At 39.8% G+C, this 25,650-nt stretch overlaps 5 protein-coding genes across 12 annotated transcripts; all 5 read left to right on the top strand.

Moving 5' to 3' along the window:
* The first annotated feature begins 1,015 nt into the window (after positions 1 to 1,015).
* LOC112166700 (probable galacturonosyltransferase 4) lies at positions 1,016 to 5,063 on the top strand. Of its 3 annotated transcripts, none has more exons than XM_040506928.1 (9): positions 1,016 to 1,459; positions 1,548 to 1,585; positions 1,678 to 1,719; positions 1,828 to 1,936; positions 2,041 to 2,191; positions 2,675 to 2,938; positions 3,134 to 3,491; positions 3,604 to 4,179; positions 4,515 to 5,063. In XM_040506928.1, exons 1-9 carry the CDS (start codon positions 1,351 to 1,353, stop codon positions 4,788 to 4,790), a joined length of 1,923 nt encoding a protein of 640 aa, XP_040362862.1. In that variant the 5' UTR covers positions 1,016 to 1,350; the 3' UTR covers positions 4,791 to 5,063. The 3 variants fall into 3 exon arrangements, with proteins under 3 accessions (XP_040362862.1, XP_040362861.1, XP_024159352.1); XM_040506927.1 differs by having other exon boundaries at positions 2,041 to 2,213; positions 2,676 to 2,938; XM_024303584.2 differs by having other exon boundaries at positions 1,017 to 1,459; positions 2,041 to 2,213; positions 2,667 to 2,938.
* A 258-nt stretch (positions 5,064 to 5,321) lies between these two features.
* Positions 5,322 to 7,464, top strand: LOC112166702 (cell wall / vacuolar inhibitor of fructosidase 2). Its single transcript, XM_024303587.2, has one exon. It carries the CDS (start codon positions 6,288 to 6,290, stop codon positions 6,858 to 6,860), a length of 573 nt encoding a protein of 190 aa, XP_024159355.1. The 5' UTR covers positions 5,322 to 6,287; the 3' UTR covers positions 6,861 to 7,464.
* An 839-nt stretch (positions 7,465 to 8,303) lies between these two features.
* Positions 8,304 to 10,632, top strand: LOC112166788 (pentatricopeptide repeat-containing protein At2g35030, mitochondrial). Its single transcript, XM_024303691.2, has one exon. The coding sequence runs from the start codon at positions 8,481 to 8,483 to the stop codon at positions 10,530 to 10,532; it is 2,052 nt and encodes a 683-aa protein (XP_024159459.1). The 5' UTR covers positions 8,304 to 8,480; the 3' UTR covers positions 10,533 to 10,632.
* A 1,837-nt stretch (positions 10,633 to 12,469) lies between these two features.
* LOC112166845 (probable E3 ubiquitin-protein ligase WAVH2) lies at positions 12,470 to 15,291 on the top strand. The gene is made up of 3 exons (XM_024303769.2): positions 12,470 to 12,915; positions 13,006 to 13,149; positions 13,653 to 15,291. The coding sequence occupies exons 1-3, from the start codon at positions 12,772 to 12,774 to the stop codon at positions 15,045 to 15,047; spliced, it is 1,683 nt and encodes a 560-aa protein (XP_024159537.1). The 5' UTR covers positions 12,470 to 12,771; the 3' UTR covers positions 15,048 to 15,291.
* A 905-nt stretch (positions 15,292 to 16,196) lies between these two features.
* LOC112165644 (protein PHR1-LIKE 3) lies at positions 16,197 to 19,701 on the top strand. Of its 6 annotated transcripts, none has more exons than XM_040519461.1 (7): positions 16,197 to 16,613; positions 17,008 to 17,084; positions 17,170 to 17,224; positions 17,985 to 18,063; positions 18,163 to 18,232; positions 18,566 to 19,020; positions 19,297 to 19,701. In XM_040519461.1, exons 1-7 carry the CDS (start codon positions 16,427 to 16,429, stop codon positions 19,343 to 19,345), a joined length of 972 nt encoding a protein of 323 aa, XP_040375395.1. In that variant the 5' UTR covers positions 16,197 to 16,426; the 3' UTR covers positions 19,346 to 19,701. The 6 variants fall into 6 exon arrangements, with proteins under 6 accessions (XP_040375395.1, XP_040375393.1, XP_040375396.1 ...); XM_040519459.1 differs by having other exon boundaries at positions 16,204 to 16,625; positions 19,297 to 19,695; XM_040519462.1 differs by having other exon boundaries at positions 16,205 to 16,625; positions 18,566 to 18,967; positions 19,324 to 19,695.
* Positions 19,702 to 25,650: the final 5,949 nt, after the last annotated feature.

Here is a 25,650-nt window from a genome sequence, read left to right as displayed (position 1 = left end):
ATTCATATATGCGCAATTTCCTTAAATTGCAGTCCTCTCTTGTCGACTCTTCAATTATGGTTTCATTCGCAGAGTAAAAATACTTGATCAATACGTCTTTGCCACCAAGGCCTAGCTCTTTTCTTCCAAGTGTTCAGAGTGTTTCTAAAAACTTTTTGGAGATATATGAACTTGATTTTTCTTGCCACCATCTTAAAACAAGGACGTCAGGAGTTTCTGCAAGGACAAAAGCCAACGCCATAGATCAAACAGCTCATGCGAAAACCGTGAAGTCACTTTTTTTTTTTGTGTTAATATTTTACTTCATTTACAGTAAATAAAGAAAACGTATCAAGTTTAAACACAACACGTTACATGAGTATAAATTAAGAGATTGCTAATTATTGCTTCATACGAACACGAATCTAACATTATATATAGATTAAGAGATTTATTATTGCTTCATACGAACACAAATATGACACACGAGCCACAAAAATGATTAGTAAAGAAGTCGAATTAGTGGGGTTTAGCTAGCCTTAGAATTAGAACTCCAAATGCTGCTATTTGCGGGTAAAAGTAAGAGGAGTTAACTCACTGTGCGCTGTGCCGACACTCTTTGCTGTTGATTTGAATAGCTAGCTACCTGCAGCCTCATTCATTATGCATACACTGATGGATGAGTGGAGGATGACTATGTACGTACGTGTGCAGTACCTACTCTTATTAGTTTTGGGTTGGATTAAGCATGATTGGTCCGAGAAAATAAATAAAATAAAACTAATCATCTCGAAATGGAGCTTTCAATTTCTATCGGAAAGAAAGAAGGGAAGAAGAATAGTCCTAGTTAATTTGCCGTGTGACTGACAGTTGGTAAAAGTCATAATAAGAGCTGAGAGAGAGAGAGAGAGCCGTCAATCATCGAGGTGTGCCGATGATCCCTCACGTGTACTTGACGCGGCCTTCCCGCGACTGAATTATACAAAAAGGAGAATATATAGTTTAGTACTGTAAATTGCAATTGGAATGTAATAACGCAATATTAGTATTGGCCGTGTCTTTATTAATTTGATCTCGTCTCTTGTGTGTCTGCTTCATACATTATCTTGTTTCCCGTTCGCAGCAAAAGCGAGGGTTTGGTCGTACCGTACCAATTTAGGAAAGAAATGCTAGTGAGTGACAGATCCTACTGCTCTGCTCTCCAATTTCAATTGTTTGGCTAACAAGACCACCATTTCCGAGCGACTCTAAATCAATCCACCGCTGAGAACCAAAAGGCCGAGGAGAGAGAGAGAGAGAGAGAGTTTCAGGATTGGTGTCTCCGGCTCTGGGCTTGGTCGGAATTTCGTTTTCTGTACAAAAAGAGGAAAGATGATGGTGAGGAATGTGGTGATTCTCATGCTCTTTGTAACAGTGATTGCTCCCATTATTCTTTACACCGATCGTCTTGGCTCCATTCACACCTCCTCCTCTTCCTCCTGTAAGTTCTCTTCTTCGGTTGCTTTGCTTCTTTCCTTTTCCTTTTCCCTTTCCCTTTGCTGAAGCCAATTGCCAATTGCCAATTGCAGCAGCCCGAGACGAATTTGCTCAAGATGTTACTGCTTTCGTAAGTTGCTCTTCATTCTCTGGATCTTTTTAACTTACTTTTGCATTTTCTGAATTCAACACTCATCTTTACCTTTCAATTACCGCACACAGCCTTTCAATGCTCAAACTGGCCATCTAAATCTGCTTCCCCAGGTTATTTAAAATTCCTTTCCCTTTGCTTTTTGTATTTAATTGTAGCACCACCCAGAGAGGTGAGGTTTGGACTTACCTTCAGATTTTTCTTCTTCTTGTTGCCCATAGGAATTATCCACCCTCAAAGAACCCATTGGAGTCGTATATTCCGACAACTCTACTAAGTCACTTCCAGAGACAAAGGAGAGTGAAGCCAGCACCAATCACTCCCACCAAGGTACTCGAATTTCCTTATTTCTTTCTACAATTGGTCTTTCTAATCAACTTGGCTGCATTGCTTCTCTTACTGATTATTATTATTCTTGTTGGATGGGCAATCAGTATCCGCTAGAGTGTTGTCTACCACCACCAACGAACCAGATCTCTCTCAAAAAAAAGACAACCCCATCGTACAGGTCACTCAAACACTTGAGCAGGGAAACCAACTTCTGGCCGACTCGGGTGCTAAACCAGCAACTTCTGAGCAGAATACTTATAATGCCTCGCAGAATACGGTACAAAATTATGATATTTTGCCTTTAGTCTTTGGTTTCATTGTCAGTTTGAATAGCATATTTGAATCCCTGGTTACATGCGTTGATGTCTTTAACAGCTTCTAGTTGTCTCACAAATTTAAAGTTATTCTCTTTGCCCTGGGTTTGATGGATTATCATTACCTAAGTTAAGAATAAACTATTTTGGTTTTGGACATCTTCGACTACCAGGCTATGTTTATTCACAATTGCAAATGACTCCCCTTTGTGAGTTAGGTTTTCTTGATACTAAAACATATAGACCAATGCTATATTCATGTTGACATGTTTGGAAATGGTTGCCCTTTGGTAGACTTCTAATTGAACTATGTGCAATTTTCTGCAATAAATAGCTTCCAATTCTAGTTCCTTAAACTAAACGGAATTCTTTTTTTTTTTATTCTCATCTTTTTATGGCTCTGCTTCTTCTTCCAGGAAATAAAGCTTGACCAGCAATCCACCCAAACCTCCATCAAGGTTGATCAAAGAAAATCTGTCAAAACTATATCAGAAAAAAATAATCATGAAACGACTATTCTGGATGGTCGAGTAAGACATCTGAAAGATCAGCTCATCAGGGCAAAGGTCTACCTATCTCTTCCAGCCACAAGAAACAATCCCCATTTCGCAAGGGAGATTCGACTGCGGATAAAGGAAGTTCAGCGAGCACTTGCAGATGCAAGCAAGGATTCTGACCTGCCAAGGAAGTATGTCTTTTCTTAACAGAAATTAGCATTGCTAGCTCACCCGAGTTTGTCATTCCTTCTCCTTTATGATTATGTTTGTTTTATTAGTCTTCTGATTCAAAAAACTAGCTCTTTCCATATTTCTACCACGATCTACCCCTTTATCTTTCTTTGTTTCGTTTATTTCATCTGGTATAATGGTTTGTATTGATGCAGTGCGAATGATAAGTCGAAGGCAATGGAACAGACATTGGCTAAAGGAAAGCAGATTCAAGACGACTGTGCTGCTATGGTGAAAAAGCTTCGAGCTATGCTCCATTCGATGGACGAGCAACTCCGGGTCCACAAGAAGCAGACTATGTTCTTAACGCAGTTAACAGCAAAAACAGTTCCTAAGGGACTTCACTGTCTTCCCTTGCGCCTCACCACTGAATACTATTCCTTAAATTCTTCTCAAAGGAACTTTCCTAATCAAGAGAGATTAGAAGATCCCCTGCTGTACCACTATGCACTCTTCTCAGACAATGTATTGGCAGCGGCAGTTGTCGTAAACTCAACTGTTACCCATGCTAAGGTATCCTCTCCCTTGGTGCTGCCCAGCACCAATCAAGTATCTTCCGTTCATGTCTTGGACCTTCAATTTTGGTTCACATCTCTAACTGATCAACTTCTTGGTATCTTGGCAGGACCCTGCAAACCATGTTTTCCACATTGTCACTGACAGGCTAAATTATGCTGCGATGAGAATGTGGTTTCTGGTGAATCCACCCGGCAAAGCCACTATTCAGGTTCAAAATATTGAAGAGTTTACATGGTTGAATTCAAGTTACAGTCCTGTTCTGAAGCAGTTGGGTTCTGCATCCATGATAGATTATTACTTTAGGACTCATCGCTCCAATTCTGATTCAAATTTGAAGTTCCGAAACCCAAAGTACTTGTCTATCCTGAACCATCTCCGGTTTTACCTTCCGGAGATCTTCCCAAAGCTCAACAAAGTGCTGTTCTTGGATGATGATATAGTTGTGCAGAAGGATCTTACAGGGCTCTGGTCCCTTGATTTGAAGGGAAATGTTAATGGGGCCGTAGAGACTTGTGGAGAAAGCTTCCATCGCTTTGACCGGTATCTTAACTTTTCAAATCCTCTTATCTCAAAGAATTTTGACCCTCATGCTTGTGGATGGGCATATGGAATGAATGTCTTTGATTTGGAGCAATGGAAGAAGCAAAACATCACAGAGTTATACCACAGATGGCAGAAGCTGGTAAGTTTAATGGTTTCATTTTTCTTTTCTTTTTTCCTCGAAGTTTTTATTGATTGGCTTGACTGCTTCATTTCCTTAAGAATTACTATGTGTGCAACAAAACTCTTAACTCTTGAATGGAAACTAGCTGATTACAGAAACTCCTTAGCTCTCATTCAATTATAACATGATCAGGAAAACATGGATTTGAGTTTTAGACTTCTGTTCTACTGGATGTAGGCATAATTCAGATCAAAATTTGCATCCCTCTAAGATACATTCATGTTGCCGTCCTTTACCGGCCTGTGTTTTGTCTTCTTTACCTATGTGAACCGAGTTTATTTTTGTGTGTACAGAATCATGATAGACAGTTGTGGAAGTTGGGAACACTACCACCTGGTCTCATAACTTTTTGGAAACGCACATATCCACTTGATCGTTCGTGGCATGTGCTGGGGCTTGGTTATAACCCTAGTGTTAACCAGAAGGAGATTGATCGAGCAGCTGTTATACACTATAATGGCAACATGAAACCATGGCTTGAGATAGGTATACCCAAATACAAAAATTACTGGGCAAAATATGTTGATTATGATCACATGTATATGCGAGAATGCAACATCAATCCATAGAATGACTCTTATGGTATTTGGAAGTTTTTGTGCAATACCTTCTAGGCTGGCCATAAATTGTGACGGGTTTTCCTCGATATCCCTCTGTAGGCATTTTTTTTGTTCCGAAGTAACAAGCTCTCAAGCTTTATTCTTTCTGTATACATTTTGATTTTTTCCCCGCTCTCGTTGCTCTTTCCTACTTATCGGACTCAAGTTAATGATTACACATATCTGCAGAATTCACAATGTACTTGTAAATCTTTTATCTTATCTAGTTAGTGTATTGTACCAGTTCTCCTTGTGTTGTGCATAGATGTTATGATATCTAGTACCTCAAATAGTAGAGGGATCCTCTTCATGTCCTTTGTAATGTATATGTACATGCAGCTCCGTATTGTTATGCTAATCTAAGTTCATTGCATATTTGTATGAGTATTACCTGATTAGCTATCATGTTTTGTTGTTGGACGGAATATTGACATATTATTACTTCAATCAGTGTTTTAATAATAGCTTGTTGAATAAACTAAGCATTGGTGCTAACTGTGGAATTAAGCTTAATCATAGGCAGCTGCATATTATTAGGGAATGGCAGTGGGGCCACCTCCTACACGTAATCGTTTTAAGCGTAATATGCGAGAGTAGTTGTGGGTGGGGCGGAATTTGCATTAGTGGAGGTTGAGCAGCGGGAGATGATGATGATGGCTCTTATGCTGTGAATGCTGTTTGGTTCTGGTGAGTAGTGAGCAGTGACAGCCTGTTCCGTGATTATTATTATTTTCGCTTTACAAGTTTGCTGTGAAGTGTACTGGAATATAAAGATCAAGAAAGAAGACACAGTGCCCACGCTTTCACGTGGCGGGTCATCCATTACCCAACGACGTTGATCTCTTTGCTGTCTTCTACCACAGCCCAGAATCTTCTTCGATGGGACAAAAAGAAAGCGAGGATTATTAACTTGCTCTTAAAAAAGGGTAAGAGTAGGAGGACCGTTAACTAAAGTACAAAGTCACTAATGATAGAAATAATGTTGTTTGAATGAATTTAGATCTAAATTTTACGGATAAAGAAGTTTTCCCCTCCCCCTCTTTTTTGGAAAAGCGCCAATATGCATATGTAGAAAAACTGAAAAAGGGAAGCGGGGAAGGAGGAGCAACCATTTGACTTGGGACACATAATTAACTATCTGAACATGACTCATACATATATACCCTTTGAGGAAATTGTGAAAATGGTGTTCGGTGTTCCTTTGTCCCATTGGGAGTACAGATCGAGATGAGACCTAAGAATGGTTTATGAATGCCGAATGCTAACCAGTAATCTCCGGGGGAGCGTTATATTGATTTGATCGAAATGTATCCTTTTATCCTTATTGCTCAGGACAGACATGTATGTCTTTATGCATCTATATGTGCCAATGTCACGTTCACTCTCCTTGGTTGCTTCACTGGATCAATTGCTTATAATACAACCAAGAAAACAAAAAACTGAAAATCAAAGAAGGCAAATAAGAAAATGGTGAAATATTATCATATCCTGTGTCTCTCAACTCTATCCTTGTTTCAATGCTTCTTCTTCTTCATACCATGTGCTGCTACCACTACTACCAAGTCTGCTGGAATTCAGCCAACCAAGCTTGTAGACTCTGTTTGTCGGAAAACTTATTCGAGTTACTCGTTCTGTGTGGAGTCTCTCTATAGCGACCCAAGGACTCCAACTGCTGACAGCTATGTGCTTGCCTACATCTCCTTTGGCTTGGCGTATCTCAATGCCTCCACCACCCAACAGCATGTTGCCCGCCTGTTAAACAAGACAGCAGCAGGGCATAGCCAGCAGCAGCTGCAAAGATGTTACCATGATTACAACAAGGCCATTTCTGCGCTGCAACTCGCTTACAACGACCTCAATTCCGAAACTTTCTTTGAGCTTGCTGATTTGGCAGGTGTTGCTTCTCTTGCTGCCGATGATTGCCAAGCTGCTTTGAATACCACTTTTTCCCCTCTCACCAACATGAATAGTGATCTCAAGGGTCTCTGTAAAATCTGTGTGGTTGTCTCTAAACTCTTTACTGGACTTACTCTGAAATGAGAGTTTATTTTAATTTTATGATTCATGTGAACCAACTAGAATGCAATCATGAATGTTGATAATGACAAAACAGATGTGTACGTGTACTGAGTGCTCTTCTTAAACAATCGATTATGGCTTCAAATTCTGAGGTTACAAATTGAGTTTGTCAGTGTTTAGTTGTTGGAGCTGTGGGTTGAAATCATGCATCATAAAAGTGACGAAACAATCTTCAACTCTTCAAGTGAGTGGTCGGTACTAATAACGTTGATCGTTGATGTTTTTATTTAACCAAATTACATTTTACTATTAAGAAATGAGAATGTATATACATAGCAATTACTGGCCATAATCTGCACTCATACTTAACCATGTCACCTTGGCGGAGTAACTTCAACGGAGTAATCTCCGGAAACACAGCAAAACAACCTTCACCGGCAAGCCAGCTCCAGGCCGAAATATGTCTTGACGCGCCGACACGCACCACCCAAAGTTGTCTCTGCATAAAGAACCAAAACTCAGCAAACTGAAGGATATCAGTCCCACATCGAAAACAAGAGTGAGGTAACTCACTATTTCACCTATAAAAGGTCCACTTCTCTCTCTTCATTGATTAGACGTTCAATAGCTATTTACTGCTATTGTTAGTAGAGAGAGAGAGAGTGAGAAGATAGGGTGGACAGTTGGACACATGTGCAAGGCAACAAAAAGCATAATTGAATGCTCCTTCTTCTTTTTTGTTGGATAATTGAATACTATATTTTTTTTACATCATCAATTTTAGTTAATTAAATAAGTATTTAGTTAAAAAAAAAGTTAATTAAATAAGTATTTAGTTAAATGCTATAAAAATTAAAATTAAAAAAATACAAAACAGCCTAGGCGCCGCCTAGTCCCCCGCCTAGGCGTCTGGGCGCTAGTCCCCTATCCACCGCCCGACTAGCGCCTAACGTTTTTTAGAACCTTGACAGAGAACAACTGATTAACCGTAAGTTGGCAAAAGGCAGAAGAGACTCTCCATCATACAGTCGAATGATTGAAGAGGCACGCTAAAAATCAATAAACAAATGATCATCATAATCCAAAAAAATACAAAAAACAAAAACAAAAAAAATGTTGCGACCATTTGCTAGGTGAGATGCCTAGTTTGATTCATAAAACTAATACTTGCATTTTTGAATAAACAGAGTAGTAGTTAGGAAGTATATGGCTAAACCTCTATTGATATTTTATTGAAAGAAAATATAATACAACCAACGAGGAGGGGACATAAAATCTAACCTAATATCGATTTAAACAAACAAAATGAATAGCAAACAGGTGAGCTAAAGTACTAGACTAACGAAAGCAGAAATTAAGAAGTGTCAAATAATCTTTACGCCAAGTAGATCAAATAACTAGTTGTTGCATAATTAAAGTTTTTTTTTTTTTTTGCTATGCATTGGAAAATTCAAAATTTCTTCTTTGGCAATTGTCATCAGTCATGACCTATTTTTTCATGTCATTAAGCAAGTTAAAAAATAATAATAATTAAAAAAAATCCCACCAAACCTGGAACACCTCGATGAATAAAGTGGTAGCAAGCTGTATCACCCGGGCCAACCGTAAACCATTTCTGTGTTCACTTGTGACGGTATCAGTATGGATGGGCCCGCCATATATTCACTTTTGTTGTTGGTGGTAGTAATCATCCTCATGTCATCCTTTGCTTTCCGTCCCCGTCTTTGGAAGCTTCCCGCCATAGTTCAAACCCTAAGACAGTTGAATGCTTCTGCTCAGGTGGAGCCAAACTTGAATTCGATTGAAGCCGGTCGTCGTCGTCGTCAAAAGCCAAACCTGAGTCTTTGGCGGTATAAAAGTGATACATATAGCTGTAACTGTGAGATTATAAATCTCGGGCGCTGTGGCAAAGTGAAAGATGCAAGGAAGCTGTTCGACGATATGCCTCAACGAGATTCTGTCTCTTATGCGTCCATGATCAATGTTTACTTGAAGAACGATGATCTTCCCAATGCACAGAAGCTCTTTCAGGCCATGCCCACCAGTAATATTGTTGCTGAATCTGCGATGGTTAGTGGTTATGTCAAGGCAGGCCGTATAGCTGAGGCTCGTCAAGTTTTTGATCGCATGGAAAACAGAAATGTGTATTCTTGGACCAGTTTGATATCCGGGTATCTCAGTTGCGGACAAGTTGACGAGGCCCGTCGGCTTTTTGGTCGTATGCCTGTCAAAAATGTGGTGTCCTGGACTACTATGATCCTGGGTTACGCTCGCAACAACTTGATTGATGAAGCGCGCCGTGTGTTTAACCTTATGCCTGAAAGGAACACAGTCTCATGGACAGTTATGATCAAGGCTCTTATTGAGAATGATCAATTTGATGACGCACTTAGCCTCTTCAATGATATGCCACAACGGAACCTATATTCTTGGAACATCATAATCTTGGGTCTTCTTAATGCAAATAGAGCAAGTGAAGCCATCAAACTCTTCAGTTCAATGCCTCAGAGGAATGCAATTTCTTGGACTACTATGGTTACGGGGTTGGCACATAACAAGATGACTAAACTTGCGAGAGAGTACTTTGATCGAATGCCTAACAAAGATGTAGCTGCCTGGAATGCTATGATTGCATCATATGTTGACGAAGGCCTCATGGCAGAAGCCGGTGAGCTATTCAGTTTCATGCACGAAAGGAATGTTGTTACTTGGAATCTGATGATTCATGGTTATACTAAACGTGGGCCAAAAGAACAAGCCTTAAAGCACCTAATTCTGATGCTTCGGTTTTGCTTTAGACCTAATAGGACTACCATCGCTAGCATATTGAGCTCATGCGAGGACATGACGGAGCTAATGCAAGCTCATGCACTGGTCCTCTCACATGGGTTTGAGCATGACACAGTCGTTGTGAATACACTAGTCTCTATGTATTCCAGAAATGGGGATGTTACTTCTGCTAGGTTTGTTTTTGATCATCTTGGGGCTAAGGATGTGGCATCATGGAATGCAATGATATTAGCATATTCAAATCATGGATATGGTCACCATGCATTGCAGGTCTTCGCACACATGTTAAGATCAGGAGCCAAGCCAGATGAAATTACTTTTGTTGGAGTCTTATCAGCTTGTAGTCATGCTGGTCTTGTCAACAAAGGTCAAAGGCTTTTCAATTCAATGAACCATGTTTATGATATAGAACCAAAGGCCCAGCACTATTCCTGCCTTGTGGACATCTTAGGCCGAGCAGGACTAGTGGATGAGGCTACGAAGGTAGTACGCATGATGCCTGCTTCTGAGAAGGATGCTGCTGTTCTAGGAGCATTGCTTGGTGCTTATAGGTTCCATGGAAATATTCCAATGGCAAGTCTTATTGGAGAGGCACTTCAAGAGCTAGAGCCAGGTAGCTCTGGGGGGTATGTACTCTTAGCAATAATTTATGCTGCACGTGGAAAATGGGATGAATTTGCTCGAGTAAGAAAAAAGATGAAGGAGAGGAATGTGAATAAGGTTCCTGGTTTTAGTCAAATACAAGTGAAGGGCAGGAATCATGTATTTTTTGTGGGGGACAAATCTCATCCTCAAGCTGCTGAGATTTGGGGACTGCTTCAAGAGAATCTCCTACCACACATGTGGGAGATGGGATACTCAAAACGGAATGCATCTCAGATGGATCACCAGAAGAGGAATTGAATTAATTAATTTTGCCAACCATGTAAATTGAGATGATGAACATCAGAAAAGATTAAATGTACAATGTACTCAAAATATAATCATATTTTGCTCGTGGTTATCAGACAGTTACTTGATTCATGATTTCCTTTAAATTTTCAGTAGCACTTGCATGTTTATATTAAACAGTCTGCGATATCCTCTGCTAATGTGAATCATTTGTTATTGTGATGAAGTACTTTCTGAGGCTTTTTGAACCACTCCATCTATTTGTTCAAGCTGCAACACTGAACTCTTTTTGGACCTAGGAAAGGCCGCGCTCAAACTCTCTGGTTTGAATAACCAAAGCACAAGGTTACAAAATAATGAAATATAGCTAGTTAATTGTATCAGTCTAGGTATCTAGATATCAAAGTATTGCTGAATTATTAGAAGATGCCAAAAGTTGACCAAACAATGATAGAGGAGAATCTTTGAGCAAAGAGATGGCAAAAACGATGAAGATGATGGATTAACAGCAAAGATAACATCGACCCTATCATACTTATTAAAAAAAAAATCATATTAGTAAAGACATTGATAAGACAAAAATGATCGAGCAATCCATGTAATTAGACCTACAGGCCGTCCCCTTTATCTGTTTAATATTCAAAATCCAATTGAACCCTTTTAAGTTAATGGATTTGATGGACCAGTTCAAATTCCCGATCGAAGAATATTTGCATTCAAACATAGTTGTGCTTTGTAGGCTAGCAAGTAGCGAGGTATTGTGGACACCAGCAACCTTTGCTCTTTTTCTTCTTTTCATGCACAAGATAGATAAGCACATATCGTTGCAAACCAAAGCTTTCTCACCACATGTCAGTCACAATTCGCAAAAGAGAGAGATTCTCGATACTGCCTGTCAATAGTGACCTTTAGACTTTACTGCAGCATCAGTAGTTTTCCAAATCAAAGGGAAATTTTGTACATTCAGGGTTGATCTGAAATTTCAAATGACATGGGAGCTAGGTAGGGACTAAACTCGCATCGATGAGTTGATGCGAGTGAGCGAGCACATATGGAATGAAGGGGGAAGAAAAGCATTATTTGGCGCCAACCATTTGCTTTGCTCTGTGCCTCTGTCAGCCGGCCCCTCCCCGGGACAATAATTTATAAAATAGTCCAAAGACCCAGAATACTGAAAAAAGAGTCAAACCGGCAACGTTCTTTCCTGTTTGAAACTTCGAAATTCAAGTCCAGTCTAACGGTTCTTTTCTCTTTTTGCCTCTTCTGTCTTCCAATTACCTTGTTTTTCAGACCATGTTATGATGGGCTGTTCGGCTGTTCCCATTGTTATTCTTAATATTTTTTTATTCTTTTCTCGTCATGCCTCAAAGTTGAGTTTTGTAAAAATAGTAAAATGAACGATAAAGTTGAAGCTGAGCGATCAAAATAATATTTCTCAAATATCAGGTCATCAAAGTGTTGAATGACCGTTTCTTATTCTCTGAAAAAAAGAAAAATGTTGAATGACCAAAAGTTTATATATCATTAAATTATATGAAGTAATTATTTTATAGTCTTACAATATCACGTGGCAATGACAAATGGTGATTAGGATCAATAACATCTTGGACTATGGTATTTGTCATGAAGTAATTATTATATGAATCAATTATATCGAAGAAACGAAAACAAGTATTTGTCATGTGAACGCCAATCACATTGGCTAGAACTACAGTACATTGTAATGGCCTAATAGTTACAATTTTTGCAAATTTTATTGATGAAGTTTCTCCAAACTAGTAAAGATTTTTCCTAGCTAAACTGAGCAGAACATCTTTGACCTGTTTTTAAGTATAAGAGAATCCTCGAGGGAGAAGATGAAGTCGAAAGCAAACTGGGGAGCTAGAGAAAAAACAAAAGGAAAAAAAAAAAGAAGTGGGTTGGAAAAGAAAAGAAAAGAAACCATAGAAAAAGTAGTCCGTGGGAATATTTAGTTGGTAAAGTGGGGGGGGTTTGTAATAAGTGGAGCGGGTTTGAGCGAGAAAGAGGAGGAGGAGAGAGAAGCCGTCGACTCGACTGGGATACCCAAAGCAAACATTTCATTTTCTTGTGTGAATTAATCCCATGAAAGAAACGGAAGCGAGCGATTGAGAGGCCATTGCCACTATAATTCATTATAAGCAGGCAACTGGGTTAATTGAAGGAAGCAAGCAAGCAAGGAAGGAGGGGGATCTGATCCATCCGAGACGCGCACTGTTAAGAATTGAAGAAGATGGGAGGAGGAGGAGGACTGCGAAAAGCGGCCAAGAAGATGGTGGTGGCAGCTGCCAATGCATGTGGTGGTTCCTTCTCTTCCAGGAGGAAGCCTCTGGTGGACCCCATCGTCTTCTTCGATCATACCACCGCCACTGCCTCTGTCAGTCTTCAATTCTGATGTCCTCTGTTTCACTCTCCTGTTTTTTTTTTTTTTTTTTTTTTTAATTTAGATCTTATATTATATTTACAGATCTCAGGTTCTTCGGCTGTGTCTCCCACCAACTCCACAGCAGCAGAAGAAGAAGAAGAAGAAGAAGAAGAATGCATTGCCAAGGAGATGGAATCTGCAATCACCAATTCTAACAATGTACCTTCCTCTTCTTCTTCTAATAAGGTAACCCCATACATACCATAATCTTCGGCTGTTTCTTCTTCTGCTTTTCTTTTTTCCTGCAACAATATCCGCATCTTTTCACTTACTTTTACGCTGCTCCTTCTATCTAAGTTTATTAATCCTTTTGTTTCAATTCAACCATCTTAATCTCACATTTCTCGGTTCCCAACACACAAGCAAACCAATTTCTTACTTCTCCTCTTGCTGGATTAATCATTTTCACACAATCTAGTAGGCAATGTTAATGCTGTAACATGTAATCGAGTCAATTGCAAGTGCTAAACAATTGAACTACAGCAGTACATCAGATGTATGACATATTCCATATCCATATGTATCATATTTTCTATGGTCTTTTAATTACGAGTCTGTTTCTAATTGCATAGCTGCTAATAGTAACTTTATACTAAGACAGCATTAGGCCTACTCCTACTTGTTCAAATGCAGTATGAACCTTGTAACGGCAGTCTTCTAAACCTTTTATTTGTTGATTCTTGTGGCAGAACTTGTGCGCAATATGTCTAGACCCTCTGAGTTACCATAGCAAGGGACGGATCTCAGGGCAGGCTATATTCACGGCCCAGTGCTCCCATGCATTCCACTTTGCCTGCATCTCTTCCAATGTCCGCCATGGTAGTGTCACCTGCCCCATCTGCCGTGCCCATTGGACTCAGCTGCCCCGCAATCTGAACCCACCTGGTGGTTCCCTTTCCTCTTGCAACCCAACTGATCCCATCCTCCAAATCCTTGATGACTCTATAGCCACTTTCCGCATCCACAGGCGCTCTTTCCTGCGCTCTGCTCGCTATGATGATGATGACCCAATTGAGCCTCCCGATCACATGCCTAATTTCCCCCGTCTCCAATTCTCTCTAGCACCCTTACCACCTAGTACTCCACCCCATAGCTTTCAACCGTCCTGGTGCACCACACACCCATATCATCCACCCCCACATCACCTGAGCTATAGCTCCACATCATTGTTACAATCGCCAACCAGGCCAAAGCCCTATACTACTATGTATGCCTCTTCGGACAGAGCTTATCTTTCGGTGAAATTGGCAGAGCAGCGAGCAACTGATTTTGTCTTGGTTGCTAGTCCCAACGGACCACACTTGAGGCTTCTCAAGCAGTGCATGGCATTGGTGGTTTTCTCCCTTAGACCTATTGATCGTTTGGCCATTGTTACCTACTCATCAGCTGCTGCTCGTGTCTTCCCTCTAAGACGCATGACATCTTATGGGAAGCGAACAGCCCAGCAGGTTATTGACCGCCTGTTCTACATGGGGCAAGCAGATCCAGTGGAAGGGCTCAAGAAAGGGATCAAGATACTTCAAGATCGTGTATACAAGAATCAAAATTCGGGTATCCTGCATCTTTCTGACACCCCAACTCGATCCTACCATGCTGCTCTCAATATGGACGTGCCCATTCCAGTGCATCGTTTTCATGTAGGATTTGGATTTGGCACTTCAAATGGTTTTATCATGCATGAATTTGAAGAGTTCCTCAGAAGGCTCATAGGTGGTGTTGTTAGAGAAATCCAGTTAAGGATCAGCACAACGGAGGAAGCCAGCAGTAGGATTGTAAGAATAGGAGAGCTAAGAAACGGAGAAGAAAGGAAAATCTTAGTGGACTTGAGTGTTTGTGGACATATTTGTGTGGGATACAGCTACATAGAGGATGGTGAGATTGACGAACCTATCACAACAGGGGAAACTATGGTGAGCATAGGAGACGGTAAAAGTAACATGAGTGCAACTGAAGCAGCTTCTGCTGGGTCAGGGACGAGCGGTCCAATTATTGGTGGGAGGCCTAGTAGTGCAGACAGTTGGGACTACCATGATCCTTACATGGCTAGAAGATGGGCCAAACATTTGCATGGCTACAGGCTTTGAATCAAATCCATTCCAACAACACAACACGTTCACATGAGTAGATATACACAAATCAATCATCAGCCTGCATACTTTAGGTAGTCTAGGACCATTGACTTTGTGAGATTTATGCTCCAACATTTATCAATGAAGAGAGAATGTTCACAACACGGATTTTACTTTTCATTTCGTAGCTACAACGCGCTCAGTACTGTATTCTAAATTTAAAAGAAAGAAAAATTAATCATCTTTATGTAGTCTTATATTATTTGATCTTTTTATTTTTATTTTTTATAAGTAGGAGCTTGTGAGTTTGACTTATAGACAATTAGTTGTTGTAATCCTCAATTGTTGAAAGTTGTTTTTTGCTCTAAGGCTCTGTTTGGGATTGCTTCGCTTTTAAAAAAATCAGCTTTTGTTCAAAATTTTAGATTTGATTGTGTTTAGTAAATAAATGAAAATCAGCTTTAATTGAAAGTTACAAGTCACTGGCAGCAGATTTTAGAAGCAATCTAGAGGTTGCTTTTAGAAGCTGTTGTGAATCAAAACAAACTCTGCTGTTGTTTTATGTATTGACAGCACTTTTAAAAATATTATTTACCAAACACAAAACTGTTTTAATTCACAATTGATTATTCTCACAACACAGTAGCAGCAGTTTTTTTTAAAAGTCATAGCAATCCCAAACTAGCCCTAAAAGTCATGATTTTATCACTCCAATTTATCACTCACACTCCACTAAAATGGTGCCGAAACCATCACAGTAAATAAACTGCCACATCAATGTTTGTATTAAATTAAGCTTACTCTTCTCTTTTCTTTTCTTTTTTTGAACTAAAATATCTTTAATATTTTCTCAAATTTTTCTTTTTTTATCAGATAAACAACTCAAATGCTACAACTAGTTTTTCGCGAGTTGAACTCACAAACTCTCATTTACGAAGGAGAGACTATGCATAAAATGGTACTGGGCTTTTCTATAAATTTTTGTATTTTATAAACACTAATATTATTTTCCGATATTTAGGTTTTAATATACAATTTGAATATAATTTACATTAATATTCGGTATTTCTCTAACATTTCTATTAAAAATCTTTTTATTAAAGCAATATCGACAGGTTGGTCTTCTTGGTATTTCTCTATGAATTGTGGTCATGGACTGGACAGGGTGAATTGGCGTTGTTGACTTGACTGCAAGTGCCAAGTGTTTTGCCGTGTGGATCAGTAAAAAAAGTGTGTTGGTGATGAAAGGCAAAGAGAGAGTCGAGAAAAGAGTGCAGAAATGGACAAATCTCCGAAAAGCGTGAAGTCGTCCAGGACAAATCTGTAGAAAGCGTGAAGCTAGCAGCAGCAGCAGGAAGTAGCACCGCACCTGTGGTGACTAATTGGGACGGAAGATGTTTCCGAGACTGATGCAGCCTCCTCCGCCTCCTCCTCCTCCTCCTCCGCTCGATGGAATTGAAGATATGCAAGGTCACAATCACCGAGCAGACCCTTGCCTCGTCTTGACTTCCGATCCCAAACCCCGTCTCCGCTGGACTGCTGACCTTCACGAACGATTTGTCGACGCAGTCACTCAACTTGGTGGCGCCGCTAGTCTGTTCCTCTTTCCTCTTTTTCAATATACTGTTCTTCTATTTTTCTTGCTCCTTCCTTGTCTCTGATGATGATGAGTCTTCAAATTTCATCGACACGCTAGGATAAGATCCCTTTCACTCATCTACAGCATGTAGCTTTGCCCTTTATCGTCCCCCCTTATTCTTTCTCTGCCTACTATGAAGCTTGTTTCAACAACCAAAAGCAACCCTTTGAATTTGAGGTTGTGAGTGTCACTTAGTGGTTGCCTCTGCTTCCTTTTTGTTACTAGTGAATCAAAGCTGCTGCTTTTAAGTTGGATGGCTGATAATTGTTGCAAAATTGTTTCCTTGAATCTTCTTGCTATTTACTAGTCTGACCAACGCCCTTGGATATATTGCAGAAGCTACGCCCAAGGCCATTATGCGAACAATGAATGTCAAGGGGCTGACACTTTTTCATTTAAAGAGTCATCTACAGGTTTCTCTTTGTTATTCAATGTTCATCATCATTTATCCTCAGCTCAGCCACTTGTTTCGACTTACTATTTCATATTGCATTGCAGAAATACAGGCTAGGTAAGCAAGCAGGAAAGGATATGGATGAGGTATCCAAGGATGGTAGGTTTTATTATTATAACTCTCTCTCTTTGTGCACAAATTTGTTTCGTTAGATAGGTGCACGCAAGATTAAGCTTGTTTTTGTTTTACTTTATTTTGTTCCTTCCTTCTTCGAGAGAAGAGGGTTCAAACTTGGGGATATCATCCAACATTGTAGAGAGAAATACCACTAAACTTATAGCTAGTGGGTAAACCTTAAGCTTGTTAGGGACTGACTAACAATATATATTGTGCAAACATGATCCCTCACATTATGTCCGACCTAAACATAAAAATGTTTATGTATGCAGACAGAGAGAAACATATAGCTGTAACCCTACACTTGCCCTTGAAAATAAATGGAGAATGGGCATGAATGCAATGTTAGACAAACTTAGGACTCCAAAAGTTTAAGCTATGAGAGAATAACCAAGAATCTAGCCCTAACACCCCCAGCACCTATGAGACTGACAAAATACAACTCAGTATAAACTGGGAAACTGCAATTGCAGAAATTCGAGCTGAAGATCTCTGAGACAGTATTAAATTTTTCCTTAGAAGCTTAAATTGTAACCATGTACTAAAAAATTTCTTTATGTAGGTGCAAAACAGTAGTTTCTCTCTCTCTTACTCTCCTTTGAAAATAACATTGTCGGCTCAAGTAAATCATACTATGCAATAGAGGCTAATCATTAACTATCTATTTTAAATGCATATGAAAGGTATCTTTATGATTAGAATATTAAATTTATGCCTGACTTCTTGTGCCAATCATTGTGAGGATTGTCAGCTTCATACCTTCTAGAAAGCCCTGGTACTGGTAATTCTTCGCCAAATTTGGCTACTTCTGATATGAATGAGTAAGTGAGTTTACATCCTCTCTTCATAACCTTTTTTTATGATTAATAGATTGTCATTTTGTATTAAAATGTTGGGTTTTACCAAAATTTCATCTTTAGGGGTTATGAAGTCAAAGAGGCATTACGAGTGCAAATGGAAGTACAAAGTAAACTACATGTGCAAGTTGAGGTATAATAACATATTCTGTGGGTTAAAATTAAATGTATTTTTGTATTTTGTATTCCTGGCTTCTGGATTCCTTGAACAAGCAAGTTTTGATAGTGGTTTTGCGATTATCTCTGGATTTTCTTTAAATATGGTTGACAATTTCAAACCATAATCTTCAGTGTATCTACCTAGCTTGTGACTTTGCTTTTGATACAGCATTTTACGACGCCCCTATGCTCAGGATATAATTAATTGATAGTTCAAAGTGTTAAGTTCACCACCTACTAGGAAGTTGGAACTTCTGGACTTGATATCTGCATCATGCTACTTAATCTTCTTACTAAATTCCTGTAGGCTGAGAAGCACTTGCAGATTCGCCAGGATGCAGAGCGAAGATATATGGCCATGCTTGAGAGAGCTTGTAAGATGCTTGCCGATCAATTTATTGGAGGTTCAGTCATTGATACTGATGGCCATAAATATCATGGCTTGGGGAATAAGAATCCAAAAAGTTCCTCCCTCGACCCACTTGGCTTCTACTCACTACAATCCACAGATGTGGCTGGAGTTCATGGTCCAGAAGAAGAAGTGCTAACTAGTGTCCATCCCCAAAGGGCTGATTGCTCCACTGAAAGCTGCCTCACATCACATGAGAGTCCTGGAGGACTAACTTTGGAAGGATCTCCAGGTGGTGGGAAAAAAAGAATGTTGAGCTTGGAGTCGGCAACTGCATCTCTAATTTGGGGTGAAGCCAAGGTGAGAACCCAAGAGATTAATCTAGCCCCAGTTGAGCCTCATGGAATTACAAGGTATGGCATATAGGCCCGAAACATGTGTTTGAATGGTTGATCATCTCGTGATCAGAATCAGATCCTAATGTTCACTCTGTGCATTACAATATTAAAATGTAAAATTTTCAGTCTTCCTGTCCATCTAGTTGGCAGGAATTGGAAGCGGCAACTAGGTCTCCCAACTCCCAAACTGTAAATTCAACATACTAGGGGCTTAAATACCAGAACTAATTGCTTCTGATTTTTGCAAATCATGTGGCAGAAGTTGCATGGACTGAATTTGACTTTATGCAGCATCTTCAATTATGTATTTTACTGCAGGCTTGAAAACCATAGGATTTGAGGGTGCTTTAATCAACTTTCGCAATTTTGTGATCCTTGAGTAGACTTGAAAGTTTGCCGATAGGGAAGTACTATAGCCGTACGAGCCAGCCTATGTCGCTCTCCATAAAATCAGCCTGTATTCTGCGCATACAGGACTCCGCAAGCTTGCACTTGGGAGGCTTCTGAAGCTATGATTTCTCCCCGCATTTTCAGACTTTTTCTTGCTGGATTTCAAGACAAACTTCTCATAAACTCTCAGGTTTTCGCATGCATTGTACAGAAAACGTAATCATTACTATTTTCTTGTAAATATTTCTGTGACAAAAAAAGAATTAATTATTTGTTATTTGGCCGAATCAGCAAAACAAGGTGAATAAACGTAATCATCATATCGAGTATTGTAATAAGAAAAGAAAAGAAAACACATTTAACATGCGTCGCTCTCAGACTGAGGCAAGGGAAGATGACAAAATTGCCGGAATAATCGTTGTCTTGGACAACAGACGGAATATTATCATATCAAAGAGATTCGATTAAGGCCGGTGGTATCATGTACCTGTTGCTTTTGTGGTTAGCTAAAAAAAGATGCTTTTATCATCCACCTTTCATTTTTACCCTTGCAAAACACCAAAAAATAAAAAATAAAATAAAAAAATCTCTACTCCCGCAGGTCTTCTTAGCAGTCCGTCCCTTAGAGCAACTCTTAACAGTTGCAATGCTCGGGGTCTTGCAAGATCCCGGGCACGCCGGGCCCTCGGGAATTTTCTGAGGAATTACAAACCAGTTATTACTTTTATTTTGGAAACCCACATAGAAGAGTCTCAGATGATTGATTTGGGTGATGATTTCAATCTTAATAGTTTTGCTGTAGGAAGAACTCTAACTGGTGGTGGTGGTTTGTTGTTGTTATGGTCAAAAGATTGGAATGTGGATGTGTTTACCCACTCACTTGGACATATTGATGGTGTTGCTCTTTCACCGGATGGTCACTCCTTCCGTTTCACTGGTTTCTATGGTGATCCTACGGCCAGTCTCCGACCTCACTCTTGGGAGTTACTCCGCCGTATTTGGTCACTGATATTTAGGGGATGGATCGTTTTTGGAGATTTTAATGAAGTGCTATCTTTAGACGAAAAGACTAATTCAAGACTAAGACCAATGGGGCAGATGCTGCGTTTTCGGGCAGTGGTGGAGAAATGTGGGTTGACATGTATACCATTTGAAGGATGTCCTTTTACTTGGACTAATGGCAGAGATCCACGGGACCTAGTGGAGGAAAGGCTCGATCGAGGTTTTGCTAATAATGAGCTGATGGCGATTTTCCCACATGTAGTTTGTTATCACATTTGTAGTAAGGTATCTGATCATAGACCTCTTCTCTTTGACATCATGAATGAAGTACAGTGGGTGGCTATGAAATCAAAAAAGAGACGCAGGTTCCAGTTTGAGGAGGTTTGGACAACTGATGATGGCTGTAAAGAGGTTATAAAAGACAGTCGGGGTCAGTCTATTGCTTTTGGAAACTCATTACAAAGCAGCCTTTCAACTTGTGCTTCTGCCCTTTCTCACTTGGGAGCAACAGGGTTCGGTAACATTCGGTCTCAATTGTGAAGGGTGAAATGTCGTTTGGATGCAGCTTATTCCAACAGAGGAGATATGCCCGATCTTCAGCACTTATCTAAATTGGAATCAGAGTACTTGGAGTTGCAAGAAAAGGAGGAAATTCTCTGGCGACAACGGTCAAGGATTGATTGGTTGCAATTTGGATATCGTAATACGCGTTTTTTCCATGAACGAGCCACAGGGAGGAAAAGGACTAACACTATTCATGGTCTCTTTAATGAACAAGGAATTTGGCAATCTGATTCTGATGTTATAGGAGATTTGTTTTGCTCATATTTCACTCTCATGACACGTTTACTTACTTGAAATGGAAAACAATCATGACTCGAAAACAAGTGCAATGGGAGAAAAAAAGAATCGGTATTGATTCCGAATGAATGATTCCTAAACTCATCTCCCCCCTTCGTAATCAAATTCCTGAATATTCAGGAATCGATTCCTGATAAATAAGTGGGACCTACACTCATTCCGATTACTTCATGTGTTAGTAAACACAAGAATTCTTTTACCCGGAATCATTCAGATTCCTTTGTGTTAGTAAACACATGAGTGTTTTTACTCCGTAATCATTCCATTCCATTCCAAGTAAGTAAACCCGTAAACGTGCCCTCAATTGTTCACAAAGACGGGAGGTTTGGGAATGGACAGGATTTTAGGTTGTGTTTCCAGTTTGGTCACACAAGAGATGAATCCAAAGTTGTTGCAGCCTTTTGTAAGAGAAGATCTCGAATATACTCTGTTTCATATGGCCCCATCTAAGTCACTTAGAGCAAATGGACTTACAGCTCTCTTTTATCAAAAGTATTGGATGTAGTAGGAGATGATGTGTCAGCGATCTATTTACAGGTTCTCAAGATTTAATCATACCTTGCTAGCTTTAATACCCAAGATTGCTGCGCCTACAACAGTGGTGGATTTCAGACCGATCAGTCTCTGTAATGTGATTTATAAGTTGGTTGCCAAGACTTTTGCGACAAGAATGAAGAGAGTTTTGCCGTTAGTAATATTCCCAACACAAAGTGTTTTTTATCTCCAAACGGAACATATTAGATAATGTTATGATTGGTTTTGAGGCTATGCATTTTGTAAAACGAATCAAATGTGCTATGGCAATTAAACTGGACATGGCTAAGGCCTATGACAGGGTGGAGTGGTGTTTCTTAGAGGCAATGATGATCCGCTTGGGATTTGATTAAGAATGGGTTCGGTGTATCATGGATTGTATCATCACAGTCTCTTTCTCAGTGTTGTGGCAAGGTAGTTCAATGGGTCATTTTACTCCTTCTCGAGGCATTCGACAAGGATGCCCGTTGGCTCCGTATCTCTTTCTGATTGTAGCTGAAGGCTTTTCGACCTTATTAAGATTTGTGGAGTCAGCAACTTTACTAAGCGGAGTTCGAATATCACGGTATGCCCCACCAATCTCTCATCTATTTTATGTTGATGACAGTTTATTGTTCCTCGTAGCAGATCAAGACACACCACATGTTTTGCAAAGTATTTTCAAGATTTACGAAGATGCTTCAGGGCAACAAATCAATTTCCACAAATCTGCACTTTCTTTCAGTCCAAACATTGAAGAAGCATATCAGGATTATTTACAAGATTTCTTGGGGATTCCAGTGGTTGCTTGCCATGGGAAATATCTTGGTTTACCGGCCTACACTTGCAGGCAAAGGAAAAAGGCTACTTTTCAAATCAGTTCGTGATAGAGTGTGGAACAAACTAAATGGGTGGAAGGAGAAATTGCTTTCTCAGGCCAGGAAAGAAGTGCTATTGAAATCAGTGGTTCAAGCTATTCCTTCTTATTCAATGGGTGTTTTCAGACTGCCTTTATTTATGAGTCGACTTTCTAACATGACAGCCAAATTTTGGTGGGGCAAAAAACGTGGAAAGAAAGGTGTTCATTGGCTCTGCTGGTCTGCACTTTGTCGTGGCAAGTTGAAAGGTGGCCTGGGCTTCAAAGACTTTGTGGACTTTAACCAAGCACTTCTTGCAAAACAATGTTAGCGTCTGTTCTCTATGCAAATTCTTTGGTGTCTCAGGTTTTCAAAGGAAGGTATTAGCCCCACACTTCTCTACTTTCAACACCAGTTAGCAGATCAAGTTCTTTAATTTGGACTTTGGAGGTCCCTATTATGGGGACGAGATTTGCTAGTACAAGGTTTACAGTGGTGGGTGGGGAATGGGAAATCAATTTCTATCTATCATGATGCTTAGATACTAATTGAACACTCTTTTCGTATTTTGTCTCCTCCAAACTTACCTCTCAATTCTATGGTTTCTAATTTGATCACTTTGGAGGGTACTTGGAATCTTGATCTAATAGCTCTTTGTTTTTGGGAGGTTGAAGCTGCTGCAGTTTTCTCCATTCCATTGCCTTCACTTCCTTTTCCTGACAGGTTGTGTTGGCCTTACACTAAACAAGGAGTGTATATAGTCAAAAGTGGTTACCATCTGACCCAATCTCTTCGTGCAAGATTGGAAGGAGATGTGGGTAGTTCATCCCATCAAGAGAACTCAATTTGGAGCTTGGTATGGCAGCTCAAAATCCCGGCTGGTGCAAAGGTTTTCTTGTGGAGAGCACTTCATGATATATTAACAACTGTTGTTAACCTTCACAGGCGACATTTGCTTTCTTCCCCCATATGTGCACGCTGCAACATGGCTCTAGAAACCACTCTCCACGCTCTTTGGTCCTGTAAGAAAGTCAAGCAGGTTTGGTATCTCTCTCCATTTTGTAATGCTATTGAGAGTTGGAAGAATGGAACTTTTCTGGAGTTATTCATTTTTGCTACGTCTGTCTCTTCAATGTCTGAAATGTCTTTTATTGTGTTTATGTGTCGACGGTTATGGCAAAACCGTAATGAAGGGTACTTTCAATGTAAATTTATTAGCCCTCAGTTAATCCACTTCCAAGTTCAACATCAGGTGTAAGAATTCGTCGCTGCATTTCTACCTCCCCCCCTTGGTTCATCTGCATCTACCGCTGCTACTCTTGAACATTGGGTTAAACCTCTCTTTCCTTATTCGAAACTTAATGTTGACGGTGCAGTTGATTTGAATGCTGGTTTACGCGGTATTGGAGCAGTGTTAAGGAATGATAGAGGTGAGATGATGCTGGCGGTTTCTAAAGGAATGCAAGGTGGGTTCACTCCTAAGGCTGCAGAGTTATTTGCTGCAATATTGGGGCTGCAACCTTGTATTGAGGCAGGTTTCCAATCATCTTCTTTGATGTTGGAAATGGATGCATTGGAGGTGATTCGTGATTTACGTGAAGAGGAAGACAACATGTCTATGGAGGGTGCTCTTATAGAAGAAGTGAAGACTCTTTTCCACTTCTTCTCTCCGGTTATTTGTACTTATACCCCTAGAAAATGTAATCAGGTAGTGCATGTTTTAGCTAGGAAAGCGCTTTTGTTTCCTGCATTTCAGGCTTGGGTAGAGAATGGACCTCCTTGGCTATCCGAAGTACTTATATCCGATGCAAATATCTCAATTGCTTAGTAAATGCAATTCTCATTTCTCAAAAAAAAAAAAAAAAAGATTCTTTATATTTTAGGGGAAAATCAGTTTTTTTTTTTTTTTTTTTGAAACCCTTTTAATTTTTTTTTTTTTGCTCCAACAGATCTTTTATACATATCCCCATATTAGGGATAGTAATGAAAGAAAAAATAAAATTTTCTAGGTTTACAGCAATCGCTAAAATTATAGGCCTCGTTTGGTTGACCGAAATGTTACGGTGGGAAAATGAATTATACTAATTTTCCTTTCAAGGATGGAATGGAATTGATTTAGCATTTCCATTTGTGGTGTTTCGAAGGATTCAAGACTTGAGATTAGAAAATGGTTTGAGAAAATTAATTTGTTAATGACTTTCCAATAATGCCCAATTAAAATTAAATATGAAAGATTAAAAATGAATGAGTGGAGATAGGAATTATTAATTGACCAAATTTTATGAGGGGCTAAACAAGTAAATTTTCAATTCCATTGAGTGAAAGAATTGAAATAACACACCCTAGATGGTATTTCTATTCCGCCTCTTTTATGGAATTGAACTCCTGTCAACTCATTTATTTTACTTTCCTCTCCAGACTTATTGTTTGAGCCCAAAAGTATTTTTGGCAAGATCCTTTAGTGGATTTAGTATAGCGGGCCGATACCTGCGGCCCAAAAATAAGCCTGCTTGGGTTTGGGTTACAGCTTCACCCATTCCGTAATCCATAGGGAAAACGAAACCTTATTGGAATCAAGTAGCAGAGATTGAATAGGAAACTTCAATCAATAATCCTTCTATAGCAAGGAACAGTCAAAGCCCTAGGTGTAAATACTAGGGTTCAAGGACAGAAGAAAGACCTCTCTCAAATCAACTAATCCCAGCGATTACAAAGCCTCCTCAGAGCAAACCTTCAACCTCGTTGAAACCCGGTGACCGCGCGCCAGTCCTAGTCTCTCCAAGAGCCGACTGTCAGCATCACCAGATCAACCCGGCGACCGTGCTTCCAGTCCTAGTCTCCTCGCGAGCCGCCTGCCAGTGCTACTGCCACAGATACTACCAGTGAAGCAAGGGTAACGCCCTCGCAACCCATCTAAGCTAAAGATACGCTTTAGCAAACCCCGTGCTTTCTCAAGATTTCCCAGTGATTGCTCTGCTCAACCTACAACGTTGAGTATCGATTTGGTGACCGAAGAGATCAC

This window comes from Rosa chinensis, chromosome 5 (genome assembly GCF_002994745.2).
Source record: "Rosa chinensis cultivar Old Blush chromosome 5, RchiOBHm-V2, whole genome shotgun sequence".
NCBI lineage: Eukaryota > Viridiplantae > Streptophyta > Magnoliopsida > Rosales > Rosaceae > Rosa > Rosa chinensis.
This window is presented reverse-complemented; position numbering and strand designations above follow the sequence as displayed.